Source organism: Sminthopsis crassicaudata, chromosome 3, assembly GCF_048593235.1.
Source record: "Sminthopsis crassicaudata isolate SCR6 chromosome 3, ASM4859323v1, whole genome shotgun sequence".
Lineage (NCBI taxonomy): Eukaryota > Metazoa > Chordata > Mammalia > Dasyuromorphia > Dasyuridae > Sminthopsis > Sminthopsis crassicaudata.
Genome location: NC_133619.1, coordinates 319,021,152 through 319,048,253, shown reverse-complemented (window position 1 = coordinate 319,048,253; position 27,102 = coordinate 319,021,152). Strand labels below are relative to the sequence as shown.

Below are 27,102 nucleotides of genomic sequence, written 5' to 3'. Positions count from 1 at the left end.
AACAATTATTAGCTTTTATATAACTCTTTAAGGTTTGCAAAGTACTTTGTCTCACTTAATCCTTACAAATACCCTTGAAAGACAATGCTATTAATATCCCCATTTTGCAGATGATGAAACTAAGTCTGAGAGAGCTAAAGTGATTTGCCAGATGCCAAAATGTATGAGGCAAGATTTAAACTTGTCATTTGTCTCAAAGTTCAGCATTCCATCCACCATACCACACAACATACTTTCACCTATGGGCACCAATGTATGCTTTGTATTCTGCTTTGAAAGTACTTTTAAAATTTGTTCTCAATTTACCTGATACAAACTTCAAGATTAAGGCATTTGATTTCAATGTATTGAGACTTGGTAAATAACTCTGTGTTTACTCTCTATACTTTTCAAGTTTTCATAAGCTTTTACCAAATCTTTTCTCAGTCTTCATCTTCTCACATTGCAGTGTCTTTCTCTTTTTGGGATATTATCATTGTTTTTATCCTGGTCCTCATAAAGCAGCCCTCCCATCAATCTGATCATTTCTGTAGTCCTCCTCTTTCCTCCTGAGACCTTCTCTTTTGGAACCCATCCAAGATACTAAATCTACTAGTTCTTTCTAGCTCTTTATTTTAGATGGGCTCTTTCTAATAACAAGATATGCATTTTTGTTGGTCACCAATTCTACATTCTTACTTCTGCATAAGTTCCTTTGAAAATCCCATATGGGGGCAGCTAGGTGGCGCAGTAGATAGAGCACCAGCCTTGAATTCAGGAGGACCCGAGTTCAAATCTGGTCTCAGACACTTAACACTTCCTAGCTGTGTGACCCTGGGCAAGTCACTTAACCCCAGCCTCAGGGGGGGGGGGGGGAAGAAAGAAAATCCCATATGGATGGATGTGATCTGGTCCTGATCAACAACTAATCATCAATCATATCTAGACCACCTGATGTACTTACCATTATTTGTTCTAATGCCTATCCTTTGCTACTTATCTCTGAACAATAAGGGATATTGAGAATCCTTCTAATATATTCTCTAAAACATATCAAGATAAATTACTAATTTTAGTACATTTGCTATTTCTTTTTCATCTCTGTATAACTCTTAAGATGATCTGAGTGACTAGTCTTTCTGTTAGTACTTATCCCATTCCAAGCCCAATTGCTTCCCACTCCTAATCTACCCCAACTGTCCGAGGTCTTCAGTGGCAATTGCTCTTTATGTTTAGATTGGACTAGTTGTCATCTTCCATCTCTCAAATTCTGGTATTACGCTTATGCTGATTATCAAATGTGGATCAGATTCACAAAGCTATGGTAATCACAAGAGGTTTGATCAATATTCAACTAATTATTGAACCAATTTTCTAAGCACTGATGAAAACAATAATCATAAAATCCTTATTGCTGTCGTAATTCCTTGCAAGGTACTTGTAGAATTCTTTCTTGCTCCAATTCCTATCTTGGATCTGACTTGTCCTTCTCCGGGGGTTCCCTTTTCTTCTAGAGTATAGACACTCGAGAGGTTCAGTGCAGAATGTCTACATGCTAAGGATACATATTGGTATGATTGGCCACAGTTGTAAATGAAGGACTGGAGGGATAGTACAGGGCTTTCCTTGGTAGAGAAAAATCACCAAAAAGAGTGTGAGCAAAGGTGTCAGGCTGGTGAAGTGCATTCCCATTCTGTCTTTTACTCTAAATAGAGATTATATCAGAAAAGTTTTGGAAAATTTTTCTTGTTTTAAGATGTCCTGATCACACCATATCATATTTCAACTAAATATCAATAAATTTGTCTAAGTATAGCTGCTAATATTCTCTCCAGCAGCAGAGTTCACCAGGGACATAACTCCTTTCAGATGGCTAACTCAGGAAAAGCCACCTGTGTTTTCATTCTTCCCTCAACACCTCCGCCCTCCTGCTGTCCCCTACCCCCACCTTGGCCCATCATCCCTAGAACAAGCTTCCTGGAGAAGTCAAGGCCAGCAGACAAATGTTTTCTCAATATTCAGCTGATGTTTCCCTTCTGTTTTATCAGGGGAGTTACTGACAAGATAAGATTTGTAGCAGGAGGAATGGGGAGCATGTGAGAAGAAAAGAAAAACTAGGTTTCTTTTCTAGTTGGAAAAGTTCTTGTTGGGGAAAGATGGAAGAAATGCAGGCAAATTATAGGAGTAGGTGTGGTATGGGAAGATATGTATGTATGTGTTTGTGTGAGTGTGTACATATTATATATATATTTTTTTTTCTTCCTAAAATTAGATTAAGAATTTAATTGAACCCGATATACAAATTTAAATTTTTCATCCCTGTCCTGAGCAACATAGTCATTAACAGGCTGAAAATAAGTCATACATTTCAGTTCTAAATGTATAGGATGGTAGACAAAGGCTAAAATACCAGGTTAGGTTTTAGAAAACAAAAAGAAGAAGAGCATCACAATGCTTTGTGTTTGGAATTCTAAACAGGAATATAGTGATAACTACCAGCCTTCAAGTTGCTAATTTCCTCAACTCCCCAAATATGTGACTTTGGAACTAGGGACTTTGGAAAATTATTCTTTTCTTAACAGGAACTGAAGACCAATGGGTTCATGCCTTGGGAATCTATCTTTAGGGAGAGGATACTGCTAAATGGAAAAGGATTGAGAAATTGAATGAATTGGTTAATTAAAGACCTAAGGCAGGGGTTCTTAACTTTTGTTTGTATGTCACACTTTGGCAGAGAAGCTTGTGGATTCCTTCCTAGAACAATGTTTTTAAATGCATAGTCTTACAAAGGAAATCAATTTTATTAAAATAAAGGTGTCTTTTTCCCCATCCAAATTCAAGGACCTTCTGGGATCTATCCATGGATCAATGGGGGGTTCATGGACCTCAGGTTAAAAACCACTGACCTAAAATAAAAATAAATATTTTGAGAAGAACTATGGGCGGAATTAGGGGATATGAGATACACTGAGGATCCAGACATATTAGGAAGGTAAATATGTTCTCGGTATTACATATTCTACAACAGTAAGATTCCAAATTAAGGACTATTAGTACAATTTCAATATGTAATCTGACATCTTGCCTCCCTATAAAAATGTACCTAAACCATCCCAAATAAACAAGGGACTAGGAAAGATCTGGAAAAGGAAGATCAAGAACAATTGAGAGAGGCAAATCATTCCATTCTGTTGCCACAGAAGAAATTTTGCAACCCTTCTTAGCTACCCTTCCAGCTCAGAGACAAGATCCAGAAGACTTTTCCAGAGACTCTGCTTAATGGGATTCACAGGCAGCAAAGCTGCACAAAGAGAAAAATGTTCTTCAGCTTAATGACTTTACTGTCCTGTGGGCTCAGGGTCAGTTTGCCAGGCCTGCATTTCTGACGAGAAGGGTGGCAGATATAACTGGCAAGCTAGCAGCTTGATGAATTGGACAAACTGAATTCTACATGTATGTCTATCCCTGTTGAATGGGGAAATCACAATGATCTGATTGAGGGATCTGGAATGATTTTTTTTTCCTGGGTAAGAGGCTATCTGTAAAGAAGCTACTGAATCCATGAGAATCAAATCTATTTTTTTTTCCCTGTTTGCTCACTCTCTCTTCTCTTCCCTCCTATAAATATGCCAGCCATTATGAGAAAGAGTGTCAGTATGGTATAGTCAGTCAGTCAATATTTATTAAACACCTGTGTACCAAACACTGTATAACTATGTAGACACAGAGCCAGGAAGGCCTAGGTTCAAAGATCAATTGGACATTTTTTTTTTTACCACCTTGGGCAAATAAATGTCACCACACCTCTCCGTTTTTCTTTCTTTTTTAAAATGGCATTCCACTCTTTATTTATTTATTTATTTTTCTGCTGAGGCAATTGGGGTTAAGTGACTTGCCCAGGGTCACATAGCCAGAAAGTGTTTAGTGTCTGAGGCCAGATTTGAACTAAGGTGTTCCTGACTTCAGGACTGGTGCTCTATGCACTGTACCACCTAGCTGCCCCTACAAGTTATCTTTTTTTTTTTTTTTTAAACAAACCTCTCCATTTTTCAATTCAAACTCAACAAAAAAAGAAGCTAATTGGACTCATTGGCCTTAAAGGCTTTTATAGCTCTAAAATCTATAATCCATTGGTTATTTTATCTTGTTTTTAGAAATGGAAGGATACAAAGCGCCAGAGAATGCTTTGCTAAAAGGGCTCTTATAGACCATCTCTAGCCCATCTATCTCTTTACAGATAGAAAGATTGTTGTTGTACAGTTATTTTACAATTTTGTCTGACTCCATTTGAGATTGTTTGTTTTTGACAAAGATACTGGAGTGGTTTGTCATTTTCTTTTCCAGCTATTTTACAGATGAGGAAACAGAAGTAAGCAGGGTTAAGTGACTGGCCCAGGGTCATACATCTAGTCAGTGAGGACAGATTTGAACTAAAAAAGCCTTCCTTATTCCAACTCTGGTGTGCTATCTAGCTAGTGCTATAGCACACTGCCACCCAGTCACCCAGTTAGGGAAATGTGGGCCCATTAAAATAAAATCAAAGCAGCAAAATACCTCACACAGAGTAGGTGTGAATAAACATTCATTGAATGAATGCATGAAATGAAATGGAAAGATAAAGAATGAAAATCCCTAGACAACTCCTTTTCCCCAACTCACAAAGAGCCTTTTGATGTCTGGTCACAGGTTATAAACAGGAAGTGAGAAAAGAAAATGCTGGGAGAAGTGGTCCTGACCACTGCTGACCTGTCTTCTTTCTACTCAATCTCCTATACCTAATAACCACCCACTGTGGAATGGGGAGAGGTAATGAGGATTTTTTTCCCCTAGAGGTAGATTAAGAATCTGATTGATTCAGATGATCATTGATGCTGAAAAACTGATAACCAGGGATTACAATTCTGGTTTCCTTTATTCTCAAGGGCCCTATAGGAAGGGGAAGAAGACTCAGGCATAAACTTTATACCCTTAATTATATTCAGGCTTCAGGTTGAAGGCACTATGTTAGTCAAGTATCTCCAACTGTAAATGAGATCCCTGAGGACCGACTGGGAGGCAAGCTACTAACATGACAGAGGAATGAATTAATTCAGAGATATCTTAGTTTAGCTCTTGGGATTCTAGGAGGGGCTAATGGAGTTCAGACTTAGCAGACCAAATATCTGTATGAATTTACTGAGGTCAGTGACCCACATTGCAGAGACCTCTCCTGGGGGGTGGGGGTGGAGATGGAGAAAGAGAGGTTATTTGGGCTGCCAGACTCCTGAATCCAGTCTTACAACCCACCCATCACCACCCACAATTAACTCCAGTGGCTGTGGGAACCCAGCGCCTACAAAGGACAAATAAGAGAATTAAAGAATTAAAAAGGCACTAACTTCAAAGGCAGGTTAACAGAGCTAAGTGTCTACGTTTCCTAAGAAGAAGGATTAAGTGAATGAGGAGAAAGGGGGTGAAGCGATGAAAACAGAAAAAAAAAAGTTCAAAGAGGAAGAATTCTGGAGCTTCAAATGGGTAGCTGAGAGAAAAAGGATGAAATTTAACAAGAGACTGATGTCATATCTAAAATAAAATTCATAACAGAGACATTAACAAAGAAGTGGAATGGGATCCTCAAAGGGGGACAAACAGAACAAAAGCCACATGTTAACTGAGTTCAAATGCCACCTAAGTGGTCTGAGGCAAGTCACTTAACTCTTGGACCTCAGTTTCCTCATCTGTAACATAAAGCTTTTGGACTAACTGGCCTCTAGGCCATTTCCAGTTGTGCACCTATGATCTTATGATCTTGTGGAACATGGCAAACTTAGGTGTGAGACTATCTGGAATCCCCGATTTCTTTTCCCCCACTCTTCAAATTCTTAGAACTCTTCTGGAACAGCTCAAACAGGAGGAGAATTTAACTGAACCTACTACTCTGGAAACATTCTGACACAAGTTGTCTAGGGAGGAAGCCCTCCTACCAGAAAGGAGCCTTGGCTTCCAGGTCACCTGGAGCCCTCTGTGTCCCTAAAGAGGTAGGGACTGTGGGCAGTGCACTCCCAGGTAGACTTGAACAATGATGACTTTGTTTGCAGATACAGACATTGGAGGGGCCAAAGGAAAAAGAAATCTTAAATGATGTATGTGCGTTCGTGTAAGCATGGTGCTTTCCTACTCTTCTCTAAATGAAAACCATGCTTTTGGTAATCCCATCTACCTCTCAGCCTCCCTCATACATCAGCCCACCGGCAAAACACAGCCCCCATTCTGCTCTGGAATGTGCACTCAGAAACTTAATCTAACTGCTGAGTCCTGGCCAAATCCCCCAATGGCATCAGCCCAATGACAGCAACCCCCCACCCCTGTCTTCCCGCCACCCCCACTCCTGCCTTCAAGCTTAGGAGGTATAGTTCCACTCCACTGATTCCCTCTTCTCCATTACAGAGCCCTCCCTTCTCCCCCCTCCAATCCTCCCTTTCTCTCTCCAGCTCTCTTCTACCCTTCCAGCCAGGCCTAAACATTTCACTTCTGATTAATGTCTAAATGACAAGCCAATAGTTCTTGGCTTTAAAACAAAACTAGCTCTGCCTTTGCACAAGCCTCTCCTTTTCTCCTTCTGCCTTTTTGAATAGCTCCCAAACCCTTTCTTTTGTCCCCTCCCGCCAATTGCAGATCCCTCCAGGCACCAGTGAAAAGAAACTGCAGGGCATTTTGTTTTTTAAATGACGGTTGTAAATTTGCCTCTCTCCATAGGGATACACCTTGAAGCAGAAGGGGCAATTCACATTAAGATCGCCTTCTCAGCCCTTCCTCTAACTCTCACTTCACCTCAAACAAACAACAACAAAAGCAACAATCTAGTAGTGAAAGTGGCCAGATGGATACATATGGGGATTTCTGAAATAAGTATCCCACCAGGATACACATTAACAATTCAGAGGTGAGCTCATCTTTTTGATTTCTGATGGTACTATTCCTACATAATACCTCCATTGGTTTGAAGAGTGTTACCTCTGCTACAGAGTTTCTTAATCTGGATTCCATGAACTTGTTTTTGGTTTTTATAGTCTGATAAACTACATTTCCACATAATTGGTTTCTTCTGCAGTTTATTTAATGTTAAAAACTTTATTCTGAGAAAGGATCTGAGAAAGGTAGCAGATTCCTAAAAGGGTCTATGACACAATCCTAATTGAAAAATTATTTCTCATCTAAGCTTCATAAACTACAGATTAGAAATTTTTCTATTCCCTACTATGTCATATTTGTCCCATGGTTTATTACCTGTCCCCTTCAACCCCTCACCCCTGCCAGTGAGAGAATTTCTCTGTATCTCTCTATCCCTTATGGGTGTATATATACCCTGAGATTTCTCTCTAGCATAAGTACTTGGCTACCTCTCATCAGGAGATACAAGCTTATTAAATATAGATATAAATATAAATGAATTTCTTTCCATGTAGAAAGCTGTGGCTACACCCTTGATGCAAATGTATGGGGCTCTTGCCATGTATGTGTGTGTGTGTGGCCCCCAAGACACATCTCCCACTCAGTATCAGTTCTTGACAGGAGACAGCAGTGTACACACCCTTCCTTTTTGCCGAGAGAAAGGGCAGGGCAGCCTGACAGAGTTCCAAGAAAGCTGGGATGTAGCCTGAAGCCTCCCTTCTGCATTCCGGTGGAGCACGTTTGGGGGTTAGTGAGTAGGATGGGGAAGAGTGGGGTGGGTAAAGAGGCAGTAAGACATCCTTTAGATGGGTGTGAATCCCTTTCTCCTGATGACTGATGTGTCCCACTGCAAATACCCAGGAACATGCAGATGGTTTTAAAGTAAGATATTTTTAATATTTCCAGAAATTCTTATGGACAACAAAACCCTTATCATGTTAATTTAATTTGTACCACTTCTTATCTATTCATTCATTTGCTTATTTATTTAGTATCACTTCTAATATATGCAGCAGACACTTAATTAGTGATTTTCTGATATGACCATGATGAAGCTGATGGTGCACCCAGAAACCCAAAGCAGAAATGTGTACGAATAATAGGACACCCTAAGGACTCTTTCATGAAGCTACAAGTTGCCAAGTTTAGCATGGACGAACATGATACTTTTCAAATGGAAAAGATTCAAAAGCCCTAACTCTCAAACTGTAGTTTGCCTGTCCTCTTAAGTCTTATCTCCAGCAAAAGGACAGGTCCTTAAATGTATTGAATTCTCTCTGGCTAAGAGGTTTCTTTGCAGCCTTATCTCTATACCCTCCTGGTGGCTACAAATGAGAATGTCCATTAAATATTTTGCAAACTTTGTAACCCTATATAAAGGCTCAACTGATGTTATCAGTAGCCTTCTTACTCTATTACCTTCTCTTTTTCTCTATGTTTGTTACATTCTTCAGAATCATATATTGATGGTTCAAGACGTTTGGTAGTCTTTCCTCCCTTAAGGGAATGCAAGAGTTTAGGCAAGTTCTGCAATTGAGGGAAACCTGTTCAAAACAGGCATGATCCTTGGGACAAATGGTATATACATGAGTTGGTTGGGGTGGGACGGAGAATTTTCATGTAAAGTAATGGACAGTAGTTCCCTTTCAAGTCATTTCCAATACTATTAGCACATTCAGGAGCTCACTGAAAGCAAGGAAATCCATTCATAACTAAGCATGCGTCTCTAGTGAACTAGGACCCAAGTATAGCAGGGGAGATATACCAATTACTTCCCCTCATCCACTCCCCTCCACCCCCAAAAGCACAATTTAGTCTGTGAACTGGTGGCTACAAAGGATTTCTATAGTAAGCCAGCAATAGGATCTACCATTCAATAGGTCAAAGAGAGAAGTAATCCTCCAAAGTTCAAAGAGCAATTCCAAAGATGAGAAAAAGATCACAGAATTGTTGTTTTGGAGAAAGGTAGAGTAATAGCATAAGGATTTACTCATCCTAGGTATGGATTATTTTGGAATTACAGGAGAGTGGAGCAGGAAAAAAGGCAAATTGTCACTCAGGAAGGGTATTTAAATTGTTACCACTGGTCATTATTGCTAGTCCTAGGAGGAGCCCCTATAAGTCTTTATGATATTTTAAAATAAAATATTTTTTATATGTCATAGAGGAAGGAATTTTCAGCATTAATATAAATTCATACATAAAAATTAATATTTAATAAGTGCCTGTTGCACCCCTTCCCTGAGTATATTATGTCATAGGGCAGGTGCTTACTCTGGTTAGTCATAATTGTGCTGAGTACTGCCATTTCAGAAAAACCAATTGATGCTACCTCAGTTATCCAGGGACAAAAGAGAGACCAATGGCAAAGAGGTAGAGAATGGACTAATGGCAGAGAAGGAAACAGATTGATGGTACTCACTGGCTAGCGTCACTGTGGCAGGTACACTGGCAACTGCCCCTGCAGGCATCCGGGCCACACACTGGTAACGACCCACAGTGTGGTTATTGAGAGCAGTAATGACAAGAGTTCCTCGGGTGATGAGGATCCCCAGAGCATCATCTGAACCGTTTAGTTCCTTCCCATTCAGCCTCCAAGTGATGTTTACCCATGGTGGTTCCACAACACAGCCTAGAATCACAGGGCCCCCATGCTTTTGGACAGTGGAAGTGGGCTGGACGGTCACCTGAGGGACCTCACCTGGGGGAAGAAGAGGAAATCCTGTATTAATCTCACAGGGGGATCAAAAGTTAAGTCTTTTATGGATCAATAATCCACATCACGATTTTCCCTATCATGATTTTGATATAGCACAGGTTGGCATAAGAAATTAAATGAAAATTTTGGGAATTTTGTGCAAGTTGCAGATATCATGTGAAAGCCAGCAGATGACACAGAAAAAGTTGCATAAAATCAACAAATTTTATCTTTTAATACCATAATAATCTAGACTTCTTCTCTGTTAAAAAAGGAAGACCAAAATTTTTTACATGGATTTTCTAGATTGTGGGAGCACTATATTTCTAATCTTCATGATGTGGAAGGGATAACTTTCCTTGGTCCTTGCAAAACAATTGAATTATTTTTCAAACCATTCAAAGATTTTTGTGATTTCTATTCTCAAGTCTCAAGAAGCAAAAGTGGAGGGTCTTTATGCAGATATTTGAAAACAAAGACACAAAATGAAATGATATTGTTATTATTTGTATTATTACTTCTCTTATATTTTGGGTAAGGCTGATTAGAACAGTGGAAGTCATACCCTTCTCTGTAAGCCCTTCTAAAAGATTTCCTGTGTATTTTTTGAGGTTTGCATTTTATGATAAAAGAAAAGTAGGGGATACCAGCAAGGCAGGGAAGAAATTGGGAAGGGAAGGACTTACCCAAATTACCAAAGCAGCTGGCTGCAGCCAAGATGAGATAGGTGATGGTGACGGCCGGTCTTTTCCTTCTAGACATCATTGTCATCCCTTGCAGCGCAGTTTGTCACAGAGGGACAGAGACAAGGTTCCCATAAGCCACCCTAGGTCACTTAAGGAGAAGCTGCTACCTCTTGTAGTCCTTTATTAGAGACAAGATTTGGGAAAAGAAAGACAAAAAAAACTGTTAGGAGCATCCCATCTGCGGTGACCCTCCCTATTCTTAAGCTGCTGCCCCTTCTCTGCCACTCACTATCCATGCAATTGTTGTTGGAAGTCACATTTATGGTGAGAAGAGAGGGATTATTTGAAGAAAAGCTCTGCCCTACCTCTAATTTAGAAAGACTTTTGTTAAGTTACTCCCTTTGAGTCAGGTATTTGAGTCCCAGGACAGACAGGTCTTGCAATGGATAACCATGCTAGCCCTGGAGTTGGGAGGATCTGAGTTCAAACCCAAACTTGGACACTTACTAACTATCTGATCTTGGGCAAGTCACATGACCCTATTTGCCTCAGTTGCCTCATCTGTAAAGTGACCTGGGAAAAGAAATGGCAAACTATTCCTTTATCATTGTAAAAAACAAACAAAAAACGAGCCACCAAATGGGGTCATGTAGAGTTAGACGTGACTGAAATGACTCAAGTATGACAAACTTGAATCTTAGAAGATAGTTTAATAAATTTAATTATGTCACACATGCTATGTTTAAAGAAGATAAGGCTCAGTATTGTATACTACTACACATACTCTGGTTATTATTGCTAGCCAAGTATCATACAAAAGTGCGGTGAAAGCAATAAATAATGGCTATTATATTAGGAAGTATTCCTAAAGTGCCTTGGTCCTCCCAATAAACATGAGCATTTATTAAGCATCTACTGTGTGCCAGGCAAGGTACAAGACAATGGGAAAACCCAGGCAAAAAGGGAAATAAAAATGATTCCCTCCAAAAAGCTTCCACTCTCCTAGGGAGGTAAAACATACATGGAGATAAATAAGCAAAATTAACTTCAGGAGGGAAAAAGCACTAATAACTAAGAGGAAGCAGGAAAGGCTTCCAAAAGGATGTGGTATGAGATTTGAGCCTTGATAGAAACTAAAGACTCTAAAAAGAGAAATGAGAAAGGAACATATTCTAGTGAACAATCTTTTCTAATAAATGCATATTCTAGCCAAACTCTCCCTCTAGTAAAGATCATTTCTTCATTATTCAAAGGATCTAACTCAGACATTGTTCATTTTCCTTTTCAAAGACATCTATCTGGACTTAAGTCAGAAAAGACCCGGTTCAATCCCATTTTTGTTATGCACATGTGATCCTCACTACCTAAACAAGGGATTTAGCATCTCTAAGACTCAGTTTCCTTATCTCTGAAATGGAGAGAATAATGCCTATAATATCTATCTGGACTGTCCTGATGTTTGAACAATATAATATATGTTAAGTGTTTTGCAAATCTTAATATATAATATAAAAATAATTCATTATTATTGTTATTACTATGGAGAGGCAACATAATATAACAGGCAGAGAACCAATAGGAAGCACTGGATCCAAGTCCAAGTTCTGACATAATATCATAACTATGTAAAACTAGCTATTGCAGGAACTTTCTAAGTGCAAAGGAGTTGCTGACCTACACTGGTGGAAGGAGTTTCTTTACCTAGAAGTTCCATTACAAAATGAATCATAGGTTTAGTCTATAATAATAATAACATTTATTATTATTCCTGTAGGTGTCTGGGCCTTTTTTTCTTCCTTCATAAAAGCTATCTTTTTGTCAGGGTACTAGTTCTCTCACCTATAGTTTTTTTTTTTTCTATAATCATATTACTATGACTTTTAAAGCCACTATAACTTAACATATCTTAGCCAACTTCTCTTCTGCTGGTACTCTTTAATTTTTCCCCATTCTTTGCTTTTTATTCTGTCTCTCTCAGGCAATGGTTCATTTATACAAAAGTTTAACCACAAATCAGCACATCATACATTCAAATGTATACACACACATACACACATAGAGAATCACAACATGCATAATCCTATCACAGGAGAAAAATCAAGTGAGCCCTTTCCCCTCTTAACTATAGTTTTCTTTAACAAATTACAGGACATTACTATGGCAACAGTATATATTATTCACACAAATAAACAAACATGGCAAGGAATATTTTAGGAGGTAGTAGTATAGCTCCCAGCTTCTTAAGCTGTAGTTCTCACTTCATATAGATTCTTGTAATTGAATATGGGGGATTTATTATCAGTAAATGTTTGATTTGTATACCTACTTTATATACCTAGTGCCAGGGATCACAAAAAAATCTCTTGGGGGGAAAAGGGATTACCAGTGGAAAAAGTTATATTTAGCTGAAAAAAAGTGGGATAAAGTTGCACTTTGGATATGCACAGGATATGCATTAGGTAAGCCAATTAACTTCTTGATATCTCAGACAACTCTTTAAACTATAAATTTCAGAACAAGTGGGTATCTAAGTTTCTTCCCTCTGCGTTCTCTACAACAGTGAAATCACTGTTTTGGTACAAACAAACCCAAGATTTTTCTTACCATAGGACAGAGAATTGGGTACTTAAGTACTTACTGGGTTTTATGGACTAATGAAAGAAACTATGAATTACTTCTCCTGTGAAGTGTTTATATTAGCCATCAGTTATTGTTTCAGGTGTTCTGCACTATATCTTGTAATAAACTTTAAAGAACAATTCAGGCAGCATTCTGATAGCCCAGTTAGTAACCAGTTTTGCTTGAACCACATGTATGATCAGTCGTTAGTTTAGATGTGGAATACATCAATGGGGTTAAAACATATTCCCTTTTGCCTGTTTCCCTCTTCTCCTACCTCTCCAATGGCACTAACTTCTTTCGGGATTAGTATTTCCCCCACTTCTTAGCTTTCTTTCAAGGGGTCCTGACACTCCAGGGTCATGACATCAGATACCTTTATGATTCCTTCCCACTACACAATGTAATTCCCCAGACCCTCACAATGACACCTCTCCAGGGAGTGCAATTTGATAATGGGCAAGTTCCTTTTAGGCCTCTATCAATGAGATTTAAATAGAAAGCAGTCCTTCCTACAAACAGATACCATACCATGGACCCTCAAAACAGTAGCATAAAGAGGAGCCAGTGTATTTTCTGTGTATTCTAGTACCCAGAAGCAGGCCAGAAAATCCTAGGGGTTGAGAACTTTGGAATTCTGCACTTGTAATTCAAGACAGGGATGACATAACAAGGATGAGATGTGGTTTAACATATATTGGACTACTTGCCATGTAGGGGAAGACACGGGGGAAGAAGGGAGAATTGGAAGGTTTAACAAGGGCTAATATTGAAGAATTGTCCATGCATATGTTTTGAAAAATAAAAAGCTCTAATAAAAAAAAAGTTTAATAGAAACAAACAAGTAAATTTAAGAAAAAATAAAAATAAAAACACTAGAAAGCAAAAACAACAATAACAACAACAAAAAAAAAAAACCAAGTATGAGAATTGGAGAGAAAGATAGTGAAGGTCACATGACCTTTAAGAGCCAATTTAACTCTGGCCATTTAGTAAAATACATCTGTTATCACTTTCCTTCCAAAAGGATACCCATTTCACTCGACTGTGTTTTCTCTACTTCTGTCAAATTAAGAACATGTTAATGGGGACAGAACTGAGAGGTAAATCTGCCAAAGCCTGCCTTCCATCCTCCTTTCCTTTTAGCTTCCTGTCAGTATAATGACATTAGTCCTTCACTCAACTGTCTTCTCCCTTCTTTTCTTAACATTTATATATCACGATTCTATTGGCCTTTCAACCTCACTTCTCATCTGCCTCCAAATGAGTTGTTTTTCACAACACTAGGCTAGAATCTCTTAACTAATAAGAGCTGGAAAACAACACTATAGATTAGGCCAGGGGTTCTCAAACTACGGCCAGTGGGCCACATGCAGCCCACTGGGTTATGGCAAATGGGCTGAGGGGCGGAGACAAAGTGTGAGTTTTTGTTTTTACTGTAGTCTGGCCCTTCAACAGTCTGAGGGACAGTGAACTGGCTCCCTATTTTAAAAGTTTGAGGACCACTGGATTAGGTAATACTAGCCACAAACCAAGAATCATCAACCTGTAAAACACAGAGGGCTTCCAGAAGGCCAAGAAATGTCCCCCGAGGGTACCGCTAACCCTAAAGAACACTTAGGAGAGAAAGAAACAAAAAAAAGGAAAAATAAAGGGAAGAAGTAGAGAGGAAAGAGAAGAGAAAACTTAGAAAAGATAACATAATATACAAATCCAGAGTGTTTCAAAAATCTTAGGGCAATTATATAAATTATTAAGGCTCAAAGACTATTAAAACTTAAATCTGTACTATAACTTTGGAGACATTCTATATTCAAATAGTACTTTATGGTTATAGTTATGGGATAACAAAACTTAGACTAATTATCTTACTGCATTGTGGGAATCAAGCGAGGTAACTATCCTCCCATAAAAATCTTTCTCACCTCTATTCTTCTCTCCCCAATAATACAGCCATTACCCTGTTAGGCCCTCATTACCTGACTGGGATACTAGGCTAGCATCCTAAGTGTCCTCCCTGCTTCTGATCTTTTCCACTTCTAATCCATTTTTCATATAAATCTCTAAACACTCATCAGAAGGTAAAAATAGATTTTATCATGTCTTATGTTCAAAAACCTCCAGAAAAAAAGAAACCTGCAGAAATCCCACGCTACTTTTAGGGAAAAACATAAAGGACTTAGTCTGGAATTTAAGACTCTATAATCAAGATCGAATGTATACATTGTTATACTTATTTCATGCCAGTCCCCTTTAATGTACTCCAGCCAAATTCAACTACCGTTTCTTCATTTCCCACTTACATGCAATTGTATAAGCTATTGCCCATGATTAGAGTTTATTTCTTCATCTCTACAAATTCTGGTCTTCTTTCCAAGTTCAGGTCAAGTGCAATCCCCTCTGTGAAACTTCCCCTGATCCTGCTAGTTATTACTTTTCTCCCCATTCTTAGGTTTTCCTAAAGTACTTTGTCTACTTTCACCTTTTATGGAATTACTTCATTCGTTTCTCTGTATTATACTTTTCTGTGTTCATGTAAACTCCAATGGAACTTAAGTTTCTTGAGGGCATAGACTATTTCATATTTTCCCCCTTTGTATTTCTACTGCCTATCTCTCATCCAAGGACACTCTAAAGTTTTCTGAAGAACTTTGGAACTGATTTCCTGATGAAAGACACTGGCAAAGTACTGCCCAGCATAGCATGCCCACGTCAAAGAAGGCTCTATGCTCTATGAGCAAAGCAGAAGTGAATGATGTGAAATGCAGAAGTTTAAAGACATCTACACTCCAAATGTTCATGTGATTGACTTGTGGTAGAGCCTCCTGAGCTCACTTGGTCTGATCAGCCTCTCAGACACACTGAACCTAGTTTCCAACTTGATGATGTCATTTTGGTCCTCTGAGAATGAAGGACAACAATCAACCAACCAATCAATCAATCAATCTAATATTTATTCAATTGAGTTGTTTTTGAAAGAATACCACAAAAATCTTGATTAATTTGGGACTAATGGCAAAATAAAAAACCAGAAAATTAAAAAATCCTCCTTTTCAGTAGTGCAGGTAAATTTTACTATTCTTTTACTATCAAAGAATAAAATCCTTCTATGTCATGGTATTGACTTTTTCGAATACTTTCAACTAAAAAAAATCATCCCTTGGTGACCATTTAGAAAATTATTTTCTCTCAGCTTTGTTAGGCTGGTTCTCAAATAATATATATAGCATCTACTTCCAGGCAGAATTGATATGGAAAAATGAGATAGTTGGTCATCTTGTTCAGGACTCTTTCCCTATACCATGATACTCTTTATAGACTATTTAAATGAAGTCTTCTACTTTGAAACCATAAAAACAAAGAAGGAAGGATATTTAAATAATGTTTTCCATGTTCAATGACCAGATTCAACCTGTATATGAATGAATACTTACCAAAACATCAATGCATCAAACAAGTTTATCTTTCAGATCCTAAAGTCATGTAACATAAGCAATTTATAAGATATTATGGCAAAATTTAGTCTCTGATTTTTTTTTTTTTGAGGTGAGGGAAGGAGTTAAGATGGGGATTGGGCTTCTTTCTCATTTCAACAAAATGGATAATTTGGGGTAAGAAATTTTCTTTCCTGAAAAAATAAAGTTGGGCAACCGTGTTTTAGATGATAACCATCATACTAGCCATAACAGAAAGCAAACACACTTTTTATTATCTGTCTTGCTTTCCCTCCCAAATGGTGGTAGTGAATTTGTTGTTCAAAAAGGGGGAGGAAGAAAAAAAAGGAAGAAGGGAAATAGGCAGACTTCAAAAAAAAATTCTTTCACATTAACTAGAAATAACAATTTCCTGTTGGTAGGTGAAAGCTTTAACTCCTTTAACACAGTCCAGTAAATCAAAATGCCCTGTTATTAGCAGAATCAAATTAGTGAAAACTGTCAGTGGAGTGTGGCTGGATTGAATTCTTTACGGCCTAAAATCTGACAGTTTATTCATCCATTTCATTTCTTGGATAGAAAAGTGACATACAGGAAGACTAGATATATAGAAGGAAAAAATAAAAATGGAAGGAAACAAGGAGAGGGGAAGTGAAAGAGAAATAGAAGAGAGAGAGAAAGGGGGAGAGAGAGAGATACAGAGAGAGAAAGAGACAGACAGAGACAGAGAGAGAGACAGAGAGAGAGAGAGAGAGAGAGAGAGAGACAGAGACAGAGACAGAGACAGACATAGAGAGACAGAGAGACAGAGAAGCAAAAAGAGCTTCTCATTATGCTCTGTATATGTGTAAGCACAGCATAAAATAGCTAGAGATTCTAGTAGATGTTTCTCCAGAAAAAGCTCACCAAGTATTTGGTATATATATATATATATACACACACACATAAAATCCATAGTTTCCCCCACAATATATACATGTTATATATTTTTTTAATTTTATTTTTTTGTGGGGGGAAACTATGGATTATCCAGATAATTGTTTCTCTCCATTATGCTCCATTATTATTACAAACACAGAGTAACAGCTATAACTTCAACTTAATGGGGATTTTAGGTGAATACTTTGCTTCTACTAAACCCCATGGAAGATGATAACATCTATCTCTCCAACCAAAGTGTCTGCAGTGGGAAATAATTGAAGCTTAAAAAGCACTCTTTAAAAAAAGAAACTCCACATGAGTTCAAGGTAATAAAGAGGAGAAGTTGAAAAAGACATAGATGTGAAAGTTCTTAGCTCAGAAGAAGGCAGTAACAAAGGTGTTTGGGCTATAAAATTGACTCAAGTTTTACTGAGGAAATTCAGCCCAGGCCCCCTCCTGCTTAACAAGAACCAGCCAAATGATTCCCATCACTTCCGCACCCTCTATAATTTATATGGTTCAAAGTGGAAACAGATTCTGTTTCTGCTGCCAACCACCTTTGTGCTCCTAACTGGGCAACAAGAAAGAATGTAGCTTAGGGAAAACAGGTATGAAAACAAGGAATACGGAGTTTTCTGTAACACAGCAGCAAGGCACCTTATGAGTTTTATTATTTCTCCCATGTGACATTTGGGTAAACTGAGGTATTAGAGGTTCGATAACTTGCCTCCAATCACCTAATAGTCAGAAGAGGACAGAAACCTAAGGTCACCAGCTTCACAGCCCATTTGGTATTGTTTGGCTTTTAAAGAAATCTTAGAATTGTTAGTACTACATTTACCAGTCCTTTGGGTCTGTTTTAAAATGGGTTGGGCAACACGTGGTGATGGAAAAGTCCCCAAATTTGGCAGGCCCAATGATGGTGATAACTATATCCCTCATATTCTTGGTAATTGCAGGGAATGCCACAAATTTAGAAATAACAAAATAATGAGCAAGTGAGGATATAAATCTTTAAAAAAATTCAATCTTCAATTTTCCATAAAAAAAAAAAAATCAAAAGGAAGGAGAGGGAAATGTATCCTCGAAATGAAGTCCTCATTTAGGACTATTCAATTTGCCAAGTTCTGAAACTTAAATCAAAGCCATTTTGGAGGATCAACTCAACACATGCACATACAAAAAGTGTCTGAGAAGTTTAACTGCCGACACACACTTTCTCTATGAATCAACTCCCGCCAAAGAGACATTTATGAAACTTTCCAAAGTCAACAACAAAACACACTTCTGGGTTGAGCCCAAGTATGAGAAATTTTAGCCTCAAAGTATTTATTTTTGGAGAAAGTTACAAACATCTGAGAGGAGATCTGCAGCAGGGAAGCAAACATTAGGTTCACCTTCTCAGCAGGAATAATTCTTGTAGGCTGATTGGGATCCTAAGGGAGACTGTCTCATAGGGCTACAAACATATGACATGTAAGTCAGACTCTTATCTTATTGCTCAGCCATGGTGCTATTCAACTCATTTCAAGTATGAAATAAGAAGACTTCCCTTTGGTTTGGCCATGACATCAAGTGAAGTCATGAGTATAAAGGGACAATCATATTGGCTTGTTCTGTGATCTGACTCAGTTTCCTTATATAAGTCTACAATTTTCTCACTTGTTAAATGACATAATTAGTGGTAATTATCTCCTGTCTATTAAAGGGAAATGATTTCTGTAAATTGCATTGTTTCTTGGAAATCAGACCACTCACCCTCCCCATCAAAAACATCCCTGAAAATCATCACTATAATGAATGCCCATTACATAGACTGGACAGCATCTTTGTCTGGACCGTTTTAAGCAAAGGCAGTCAGGGCTGACTGAGCCTCTCACAGCCTTATTACAAGTTATAGATTGCCATAGAGAGGTACAGAGTATCACCTAGCTTGCTTTTATTCTTGAGAAAGAAGGAGAAAGTTAGCCAAGGAATAATTTATGATCCTATAACAAAGGTACAGCTAACACCACTAAGTAGTCCAAGTTACTGAGCTGTGCATAGGACAAGGTCCTCTTTCAGATTTCCCTAAGAAGAAACCATCTGCCCCAGGGACTCCAGAGAATCAGGGCTACAACTCAGCCTCAGCTTGGCATCCACTGGCAACAGCCATGTGCCAGGTCACAGAAGTGAGGTCTGCCCCCGATCCCAGGGGCCAGAGGAGAGTAGCCATACTTGGTTTCTGGATGAAGTGAAGGTCTCTAGGTGGTTTCCTATCTATCCTTCAGTAAAGTTAGCCTACCCCTTGTCCACTTCCATCAAGAGAAAATTTACAAATAAACAAATTCAAGGGAGACTCAAAGCAAATTTTATTTCTTTGTTTCACACACCACTGCTGGAAGCTGACATCACTAAACTGATATAAAAACATATTTTAAAAATAAATAAGTTTATTGCTAAACTATAAAAACAACTACTTTTCTGTAACGACATCCCTCAACCCCACCACCTAATTTCTTTTCCCTCTCCCTCTCTGCTCCCCACCCCCCTCCCCAGCAATGCCATATAAATTCAATTTGACAACCCTGCTAATTGGATAAACGAAGCTCCTACTCTCGGAGAAGGCCCGTTCTCTTTTCTTTTCTTGTTTTTGGAGGGCTCCAAACAGGGTGATTGTGTTCTTCTTTAACATGAATTCCATCTGCTTTATTTCTCTCTCCCCATTCAAGATTGCTCTTGAATATTTATGAGCCTCTCTCCCCACCCCCCACCCCAACCTCTTTTTACTCTACCTAACTTTCCCTCTCCCTTCACTCCCTCTAACTCATCCCTCCCTCCTTCCCCCACCTCCTTCTCCTTTTCCCTCCATCCTCCTCCTCCTCCCCATCTCTCAGTGTTGGGACAATAACCTTCCAAATGGCCCCCCCTCCTAGCTTTAGATAAACACAAGCAGTGTCAAGTGTGAGGAGAAGGGGGGGAGGGGGTTCAACTGCCAGTCAAGCCCCCAGCCTTCAATGAGACCCAGAGGCCTACCCTAATCTGCTGCATGCTTGCCATATGGGGGCTGTGTTGCCCCGGGAAACACTAACAGGCAGAACGGAGCTTAATAGAGTCCATATTCATTGTAATGCAGTGAGATAGCTCAAGGCACTATTGCCCCTTCGGTCTGTTTTCATTCTTCTGTTCCCCACTTTCTTTCTTTTTTTTTCCTCCCTTTTTCTTTCTTTCTTCCTTTCAAAAGGACAAGGCCCCTGGAGAGCGCTAATCTGGAGAGGCTGGGGCTTGGAAAAGGATGGTGTTTGGGGTTGGGAGTAAGGGTTAGGGGGTGGGGAAGGCCAGGGCTAGAGGTGGGGGTGGGGCAGCTGTGGAGTGGAGGGGGAGAAGCTGGGGAGGGGAAGGGGCGTGTGGTAACGAAACTGGGCTAATAAGCATGCAGCGGACCCAGCTGTCAAGAGGGTCACAAAGCAGCTAGCTACCTTACTCTTAGAGCCCGGCCAGGTCAGCTAGAAGGAGAGAGAATGAATGTGGGTCTGTGCGTTTAGGTGCAAGTCCAGGAAGATGTGTATTTTAGCCAGGGGGATACTTAAGTGTTCCTCCTCTCTTTGTGGCAAGACCGAAGTCTTAGCTTCTCAGAAAATCAGCCCACCTGAGACCGTATCAACTCTGCTTGATGACACTCTTGTGCCATCTCTAACACTCCAAGGATCACAGCCTCCAGATTCAAGAAATCACCATCAGAGTTAGTAAAAATATAGTTAGTAAAAAAAAAAAATAGAATCTAAAATCTTTCTAAGATTGCAGAAAGAACCCTGGTCTAGGGTTTACACCTGGTCTGCACCTGACTCTTCCACCAGATAACTGTTCAGTCTCAGGTCTGTTCAGCTTTTCGAGTTTCAATCTACCAAATGCTGATGTTTCACTAAATGATTTTTAACATCATCTCCCTGTTCTGAAATTCTGTGACCTATAGAGATTCCTGAGTACTGATCATGAAGTGACTTTACTCCTTCGGAATATTTCTAAGGGTACAGACTGAGCAAGATCATAGTTAGGAAGGCCTGAGTTCAAATATATCCTCACATACTTATTAACAGTTAACCCTGTCTGCCTCAGTTTCCCCATCTGTAAAATGAGCTGGAGGAGGAAATGGTAAAACATTGCGGTATCTTTGCCAACTGGACAACACTGGAACAACAATAGTGACAACAATAGTTCTAAGGAAAGAAATGACAGACTGAGCAAGATGATTGTCAGGAAGGTCTGAATTCAAATGTGGCCTCAGATGCTAGTATCTAAGTGACCTGTCACTTAACTTGTTTGCCTCAATTTTCTCAAATGTAAAATGGATATAACAATAATACCTATCTCTTAATATTGTATGAGGAGCAAATGAGAGAACATTTGTAAAAATCATTTACTACAGTGCCTAGCACATAGTAGGTACTATAATAAATGATTATTCCCTTCCCTAAACTTATTCTAAAACTTCTTCTTTTCCCTTTCCCCCTTTTTTGGCCCCCTTTTTAAGGCACTTCTGTTTCTCTTTGGCCTCTTCTTGCCCCCTTACCATCACCAGCATGCCATACATATTGTATCCATCTCCCTAGCCCAATTCCCATAACATCTCAATTAGAAACAGAAAATAGGGGGACTAGAGAATAATCTAATTCAGCCTCGTACAGAAAACCAAAGTCTAGAAAAGAAAAGTCATTCACTCAGAGAATTATTGGCAGAGAGGGGACTAGGGACCAGTTCTTCCAGTCCAGCACTCTCTCCATGGTGCCACAGGTGCCAGCTCAAAATAACGGTAAGGCTGATCCTCAAGGATCTCTGGAAGGCTTAGGGCACCATCTTGGTTCTAACTGTTCTTTCTTCCCTGATATAGTTTTCACATTAAAAGAACTACTGGTGATAATGTTCTACCTTCCACTTTGTCTCTTGACCTGGAAAGGTTGTGCATGTATACAAGGATAAGATTAGAGAATGGATTTGGGATTTCATTGTTACAGGGAAGAAAGCTCTTTCTGTCAATGCAGGTCATGAATACCTTCTCTGCAACTCAGTCTTAGAGAGTTGCCTAGAACACGGAGAGGTTAAATGATTTGCCCAGGATCACAGATAACATGGGAGAGAACTCATATCTTCCTGGTTTCAGGGAGACTGAACCCCTATTTTCCAGAGAGATCAGGTTTCTACCTGCTGTACTATTACATCTATGAAAAATAGCATACAAAGAAGTTTAATTCCTCATAGCAACAATACAGAATCCCAGCATCATTAACCTCAAAACTCACAAAATACAACTAACTATATTTGCCTGATCTCAGAAACAATGGGTTTGAGAATCAGGAGAGCTGGGTTCTAGTCCTGTTTCACATTGTATGATTTGAGGCAAGTCATAACCCTTTAACTCTTTATATCTTTATCTGTAAAGAAGGAGAAAAATAATATATTTGTTGAAGGAAAAATAAATAAAATAAAAGGACTCTCTGCAAAGGAAAAAAGAAAAAAAATTCCTCATACCCATTCTTCATGTCCAAGATGCATAGGTTTTTTTTTTTTTAATGAAGATCAAATGAAATAATGCATAGTTTTATTTTACTTAAAGTGATAATATTGGTAAAATTTGTCATGATGGTCTTTTTCAGTCCTCTAAACCTGGAGTCAATATCAAAGTCTGAGGTTCCATTAATGTTAACTGCTTCCTTATTAAGGTTCCCAAGGATCCTCATCCTCCACTCTCCATCCCAAAACAGAAACAAAAATAACTCATGTAGGTGATCGGTCACAGGGTATAGAGAATAGAGTAATTTTTTAAAAATCATTTCCTTCTCTGCTATAGAAAGACCCCATCTGCAATTCATTATTGACTAATCCATGCCCTAGCAGTCTTCTACTGAGACAGAAATTCTGTAGAGATTTAACAGGAAAATTACTCACTGAGCTCAGAGAAATGGCAGATACACACAAAAATAGTCTTGCAAAGGGTTAGTTGTGATCATATTCACTAAAACAACAAAGTTACCCCCTGTTAATATTCAGGGGCTGCCCTACTTCTACTCCCCCAAGTCTTGTGTGATTCCCCTTCTTCCATTCCAAAGCTCAGGAGACTAAATATGCTAAGCAATTTGGGGAATAAGTGAATGAGGCTACAGGAATAAGTAAGTGTACATGTGGGTAAAAAGAGTGGGAGTATGCTAGTCTGAGCATGAATGAGTGTGTATGAGGAGGTGTGAATAAGAATGAGAAAAAAAATTTAACCGAATGGCAACCTAAAAGTAATACAATTTAGTTCATGGGCTTAATCAATGTTTGTTAAATTGAATTGTATAGACGGTTGGCTTATAAGGTCATACACAGATAATGCCTTATAACTGAAAGGAGCCTTGAAGGTACCCAAGTTCACCCATTTTTTTTTTTTTTTAGATATCAAAATTAAAGGTCAGAGAATTTGTGATTTGCCTAAGGTCACTCATGTAGTAAGTAGCAATAAACCCTAGTTTCCAACTCCTGAAACTTCATCAAGAGACTGGACAGCAAGAGAGAAGGACACACTTAGTCTCTCTTAGGTTAAACAATTTTGGTCTCAGATTAAAAGAACAGATTATTAAATTTCAGTGTGAGTATTTATACCTCAGAAATCAGCAAATGCTACAGATTATAACTTGATTTACTGTTTTTTGTTTTTGTTTTTTTTTGACTGGCTAGGCTTGAGAAAGTGATGGAGACAAAGTTAATAATTCAAATGAAACCTAAAAGTGTATCAATTTTCCCCTCAGGGAGGTGTTCTTAAACATTTACTAAAAATATGTTGACAAAAAGCCCTCATTTATTCTCAAAGAAAAACTAGTGTGACCATGGGCTTTGTTTCTTAGAATCCAAGGGACTTTACTAGTCCTTGTGGATAGCCCCAGGAAGAGGGAGAAGGACCAAGCAGGGCCTCTGATAGGACTCATCTCCCTGGCAGATGTGGCTGTGGGTTGAGATTTCATTCAAGGGGTTTCTTTTGTTTTTCTTCTCATCTTCTTCCCAAAAAACAAACACTAAGCTAAGCTGGAGGCTTTAGGTTTCCTGCAGACACAGAGTTGAAGGCGCATCAAGAATAAGACAGCAAAGGCTGCCAAACAAACGCAGCTGGAATGAGCTTGAGGTTAGGTAGAAGGCAGGAAGAGAAGGCAGGCAGGAGGGAAGTGAGAGAAAGGGGAAAAAACAGCAAGGAAAGGAGGTGATGCATTAATGTGGGAATGGAGGTGGGAGAGAGATGCTAGAGAAGATTTCTAGGACAGGTTTTTGTTGTTGTTGTTGTTGTTTAATATACATACTGTATATTAAAGAGTTCCTGCTTTTACTCCACCATCTTGCCTCCATTTCCTCAGTATAGAAAGGAGTTAACGAATGATCACTTACTCTAAAAAAGAGCTTATGGGCAAGTCAACGAGCATATATTTAGTGCTGAACCCTGGGGATACACAGAAAAGTAAAAATCACCCTTGCCCTCAGGGAACTTACAATCTAATGAGAAAGTCAACATGCAAACAATTATGTACAGACAAAATACATGCAGGACAAATTAGAAATAATTTCAGAGAGAAGATTACCATTAAGGGAAATCTTATATATCAGATGAAATTTTCAAAGAATATTAAAGGAAGCCAGTGGGCAGCTAGATAGAGTACTGGACTTGGATTCAGGAAGACTCATTTTTGTGAGTTCAAATCTTGCCTTCCATATTTATTAGCTGTGTGATCCTGAGCAAGTCACTGTTTGCCTCAGTTTCCTCATTTGTAAAAAGAGCTGAAAAAGAAAATAGCAAGCCACAACAGTATCTTTGCTAAGAAAACCCCAAATGAAGTCATGAAGAGTTGGACATGACTGAAATGATCTCATTTGATCCTCACAATAATCCCAGAAGGCAGATATTATCATACCCATTTTACAGATGTGAAACAACTGAGGTAAACAAGGAATTAAGTGATTTATCCATGTAGCTAGTTAAGTCTATGAATCCAGATCTGAACTTGGTCTTCTAACCATGATCCATTTGATTTTTCTGTTGTAGAAAATTTCTTTCTGTCAGTACAGATCAGCAACTGTTCTCCACTTAATTAGTACTTGATCTACTGAAAGATTAATGGCACATCCAAGCCATAGCACCAGTATGTGTCAGAGCAGGCTATGAACCTCCTTCATCCTGACTCCAGACTGGCTCTGTTCCCTACCATACCAGGTTACCGAATTTTGAATTTGCCATTTACTTTAGTTATTTTAATTGGGGGGGGAAGGGGACACAAAGATTGTTTTCAAAATCATCACTAGGGCAGAACCTGAGTTCAAATTCAGCCTCAGACACTTAATATTCCTAGGTGTGAGACCCTGGGCAAGTCATCTAAGTGAGGAAGGGGAAAAAAACCAGTCACTTTTCTGAAGATATTATTTTTTAAGGAAGGAGTGCCCCCTGCTCCCTAATGTGCAGGTGGGTGACTAAGGCAGACTTTCATAAGCAGCTGAGCTCTTTGGCAGCCTGATTTTTAAATACAAATGCCCTCTGTGAGAGCAAGACTAGTGAGAGTCCCTCTTTTTTTGGTTATTGGTTCATAGGTGTAATTTACCATCTCAGGAAAACCTGCATCACTCATCTAGTCCCTAATCTGACTTTGAGATAGAAAGTCTTTCTCAAGTGATTAAAAAAACCCCAGCCAATTAAGCATTCACTATCCAAAATAATAATAATTTGATATTTCTAAAGCATTTCATTTTGAAGTGCTTTATATAACTTTTCTCATTCATGTCTCACAACAGACCTAGAAAGGGACAGACATTGTGTAAGGGATGAAGAGCTGGTCACTGAGTCCAGAAGGCCTGGGTTGATTTCTGCCTTTAATAACACAGATTATTTGACCTCCGGGTAAGAAAGAAAGGAAAGAAACTGAAAGGGAAGAGAAGAAAGAAAGAAATGGAAGAGAAAAGAAAAAGCAAGACAATTGCCTCCAGGTGATTGTCTAAGTCTAAGTTGTCCCCAGAAGCTAGACATCTCTGTGAAATCAAATAAGACAAAACAAAACTGAAAAACCCATCTGAAGTTAAGTATTATAGTATTGTTTCCCCATTTTACAGATCAGGCAGCCAAAGCTCTGAGAGGTTAAGTGATTTGGCCCTAGTCATACAACTTGTCACTTTCTGAGGTGGGGGATTTACAAGTTAATGTAATGGGCAGCCAAGTGAGACACAAGTGTGAGAAACAGGGTCTCCAGCTGCCTGGGGCTTTCAGACTAGCATGGAAGTGTACAGGTGCAACACAATACAAGATAGAATGAGATACATGAAAAGGGAGATGGGAAGCGTTGACGTTTAGAAACTACAGAAATTACTTCTAGCTGGGGAAGAATATGATAAGGTTAGACTTATGGCATGTTCTTGGTCTTTCTGGACTTCAGTCTCCTCCTCTATAAAATAAAGGAATTGGAATAGAAGACTTCCAAGAAGACTTGACCTATAACCCTATGAACCAAATAAGTGCATTTTCCTCTTGCTTCTGTAGATTTAAAGTACTTTTATCTGAGTGCGAGAATATCATTGTTAATAAGCAGGCAAAACTTTGCAAAACAGCATAATAGTCTCAAAATTCTACTGATGATTATCATTAAGAAGGCATATAGATGTCAATTAGATGAATCTTTGGAATAATTAAGATCAATGGGGCCACTAATTAAGATCAATGGGGCCACTAATATTTTTTGATTAAATGTAGGACCTACCTAACTTTACTCCTAAGATAGATACTTAAGGAGTCTTTAGAAAAGTTGTTGTTGAATCATTTTTTAGTTCTATCCAATTCTTTATGACCCTTTTGGGA

At 38.8% G+C, this 27,102-nt stretch overlaps 1 protein-coding gene across 6 annotated transcripts in view; it reads right to left on the bottom strand.

Moving 5' to 3' along the window:
* The window catches only part of BOC (BOC cell adhesion associated, oncogene regulated), a 95,652-nt gene that overhangs the window by 37,298 nt on the left and 31,252 nt on the right, over window positions 1-27,102 (bottom strand). For all 6 annotated transcript variants that reach the window (XM_074301203.1, XM_074301200.1, XM_074301201.1 and 3 more), the window contains 2 exons: window positions 10,294-10,471; window positions 9,332-9,610 (listed from right to left, as the gene is read on the bottom strand). In XM_074301203.1, the coding sequence (XP_074157304.1) occupies window positions 9,332-9,610; window positions 10,294-10,378 (364 nt within the window). In that variant the 5' untranslated portion in view covers window positions 10,379-10,471. The remainder of the gene's footprint in view (window positions 1-9,331; window positions 9,611-10,293; window positions 10,472-27,102) is intronic.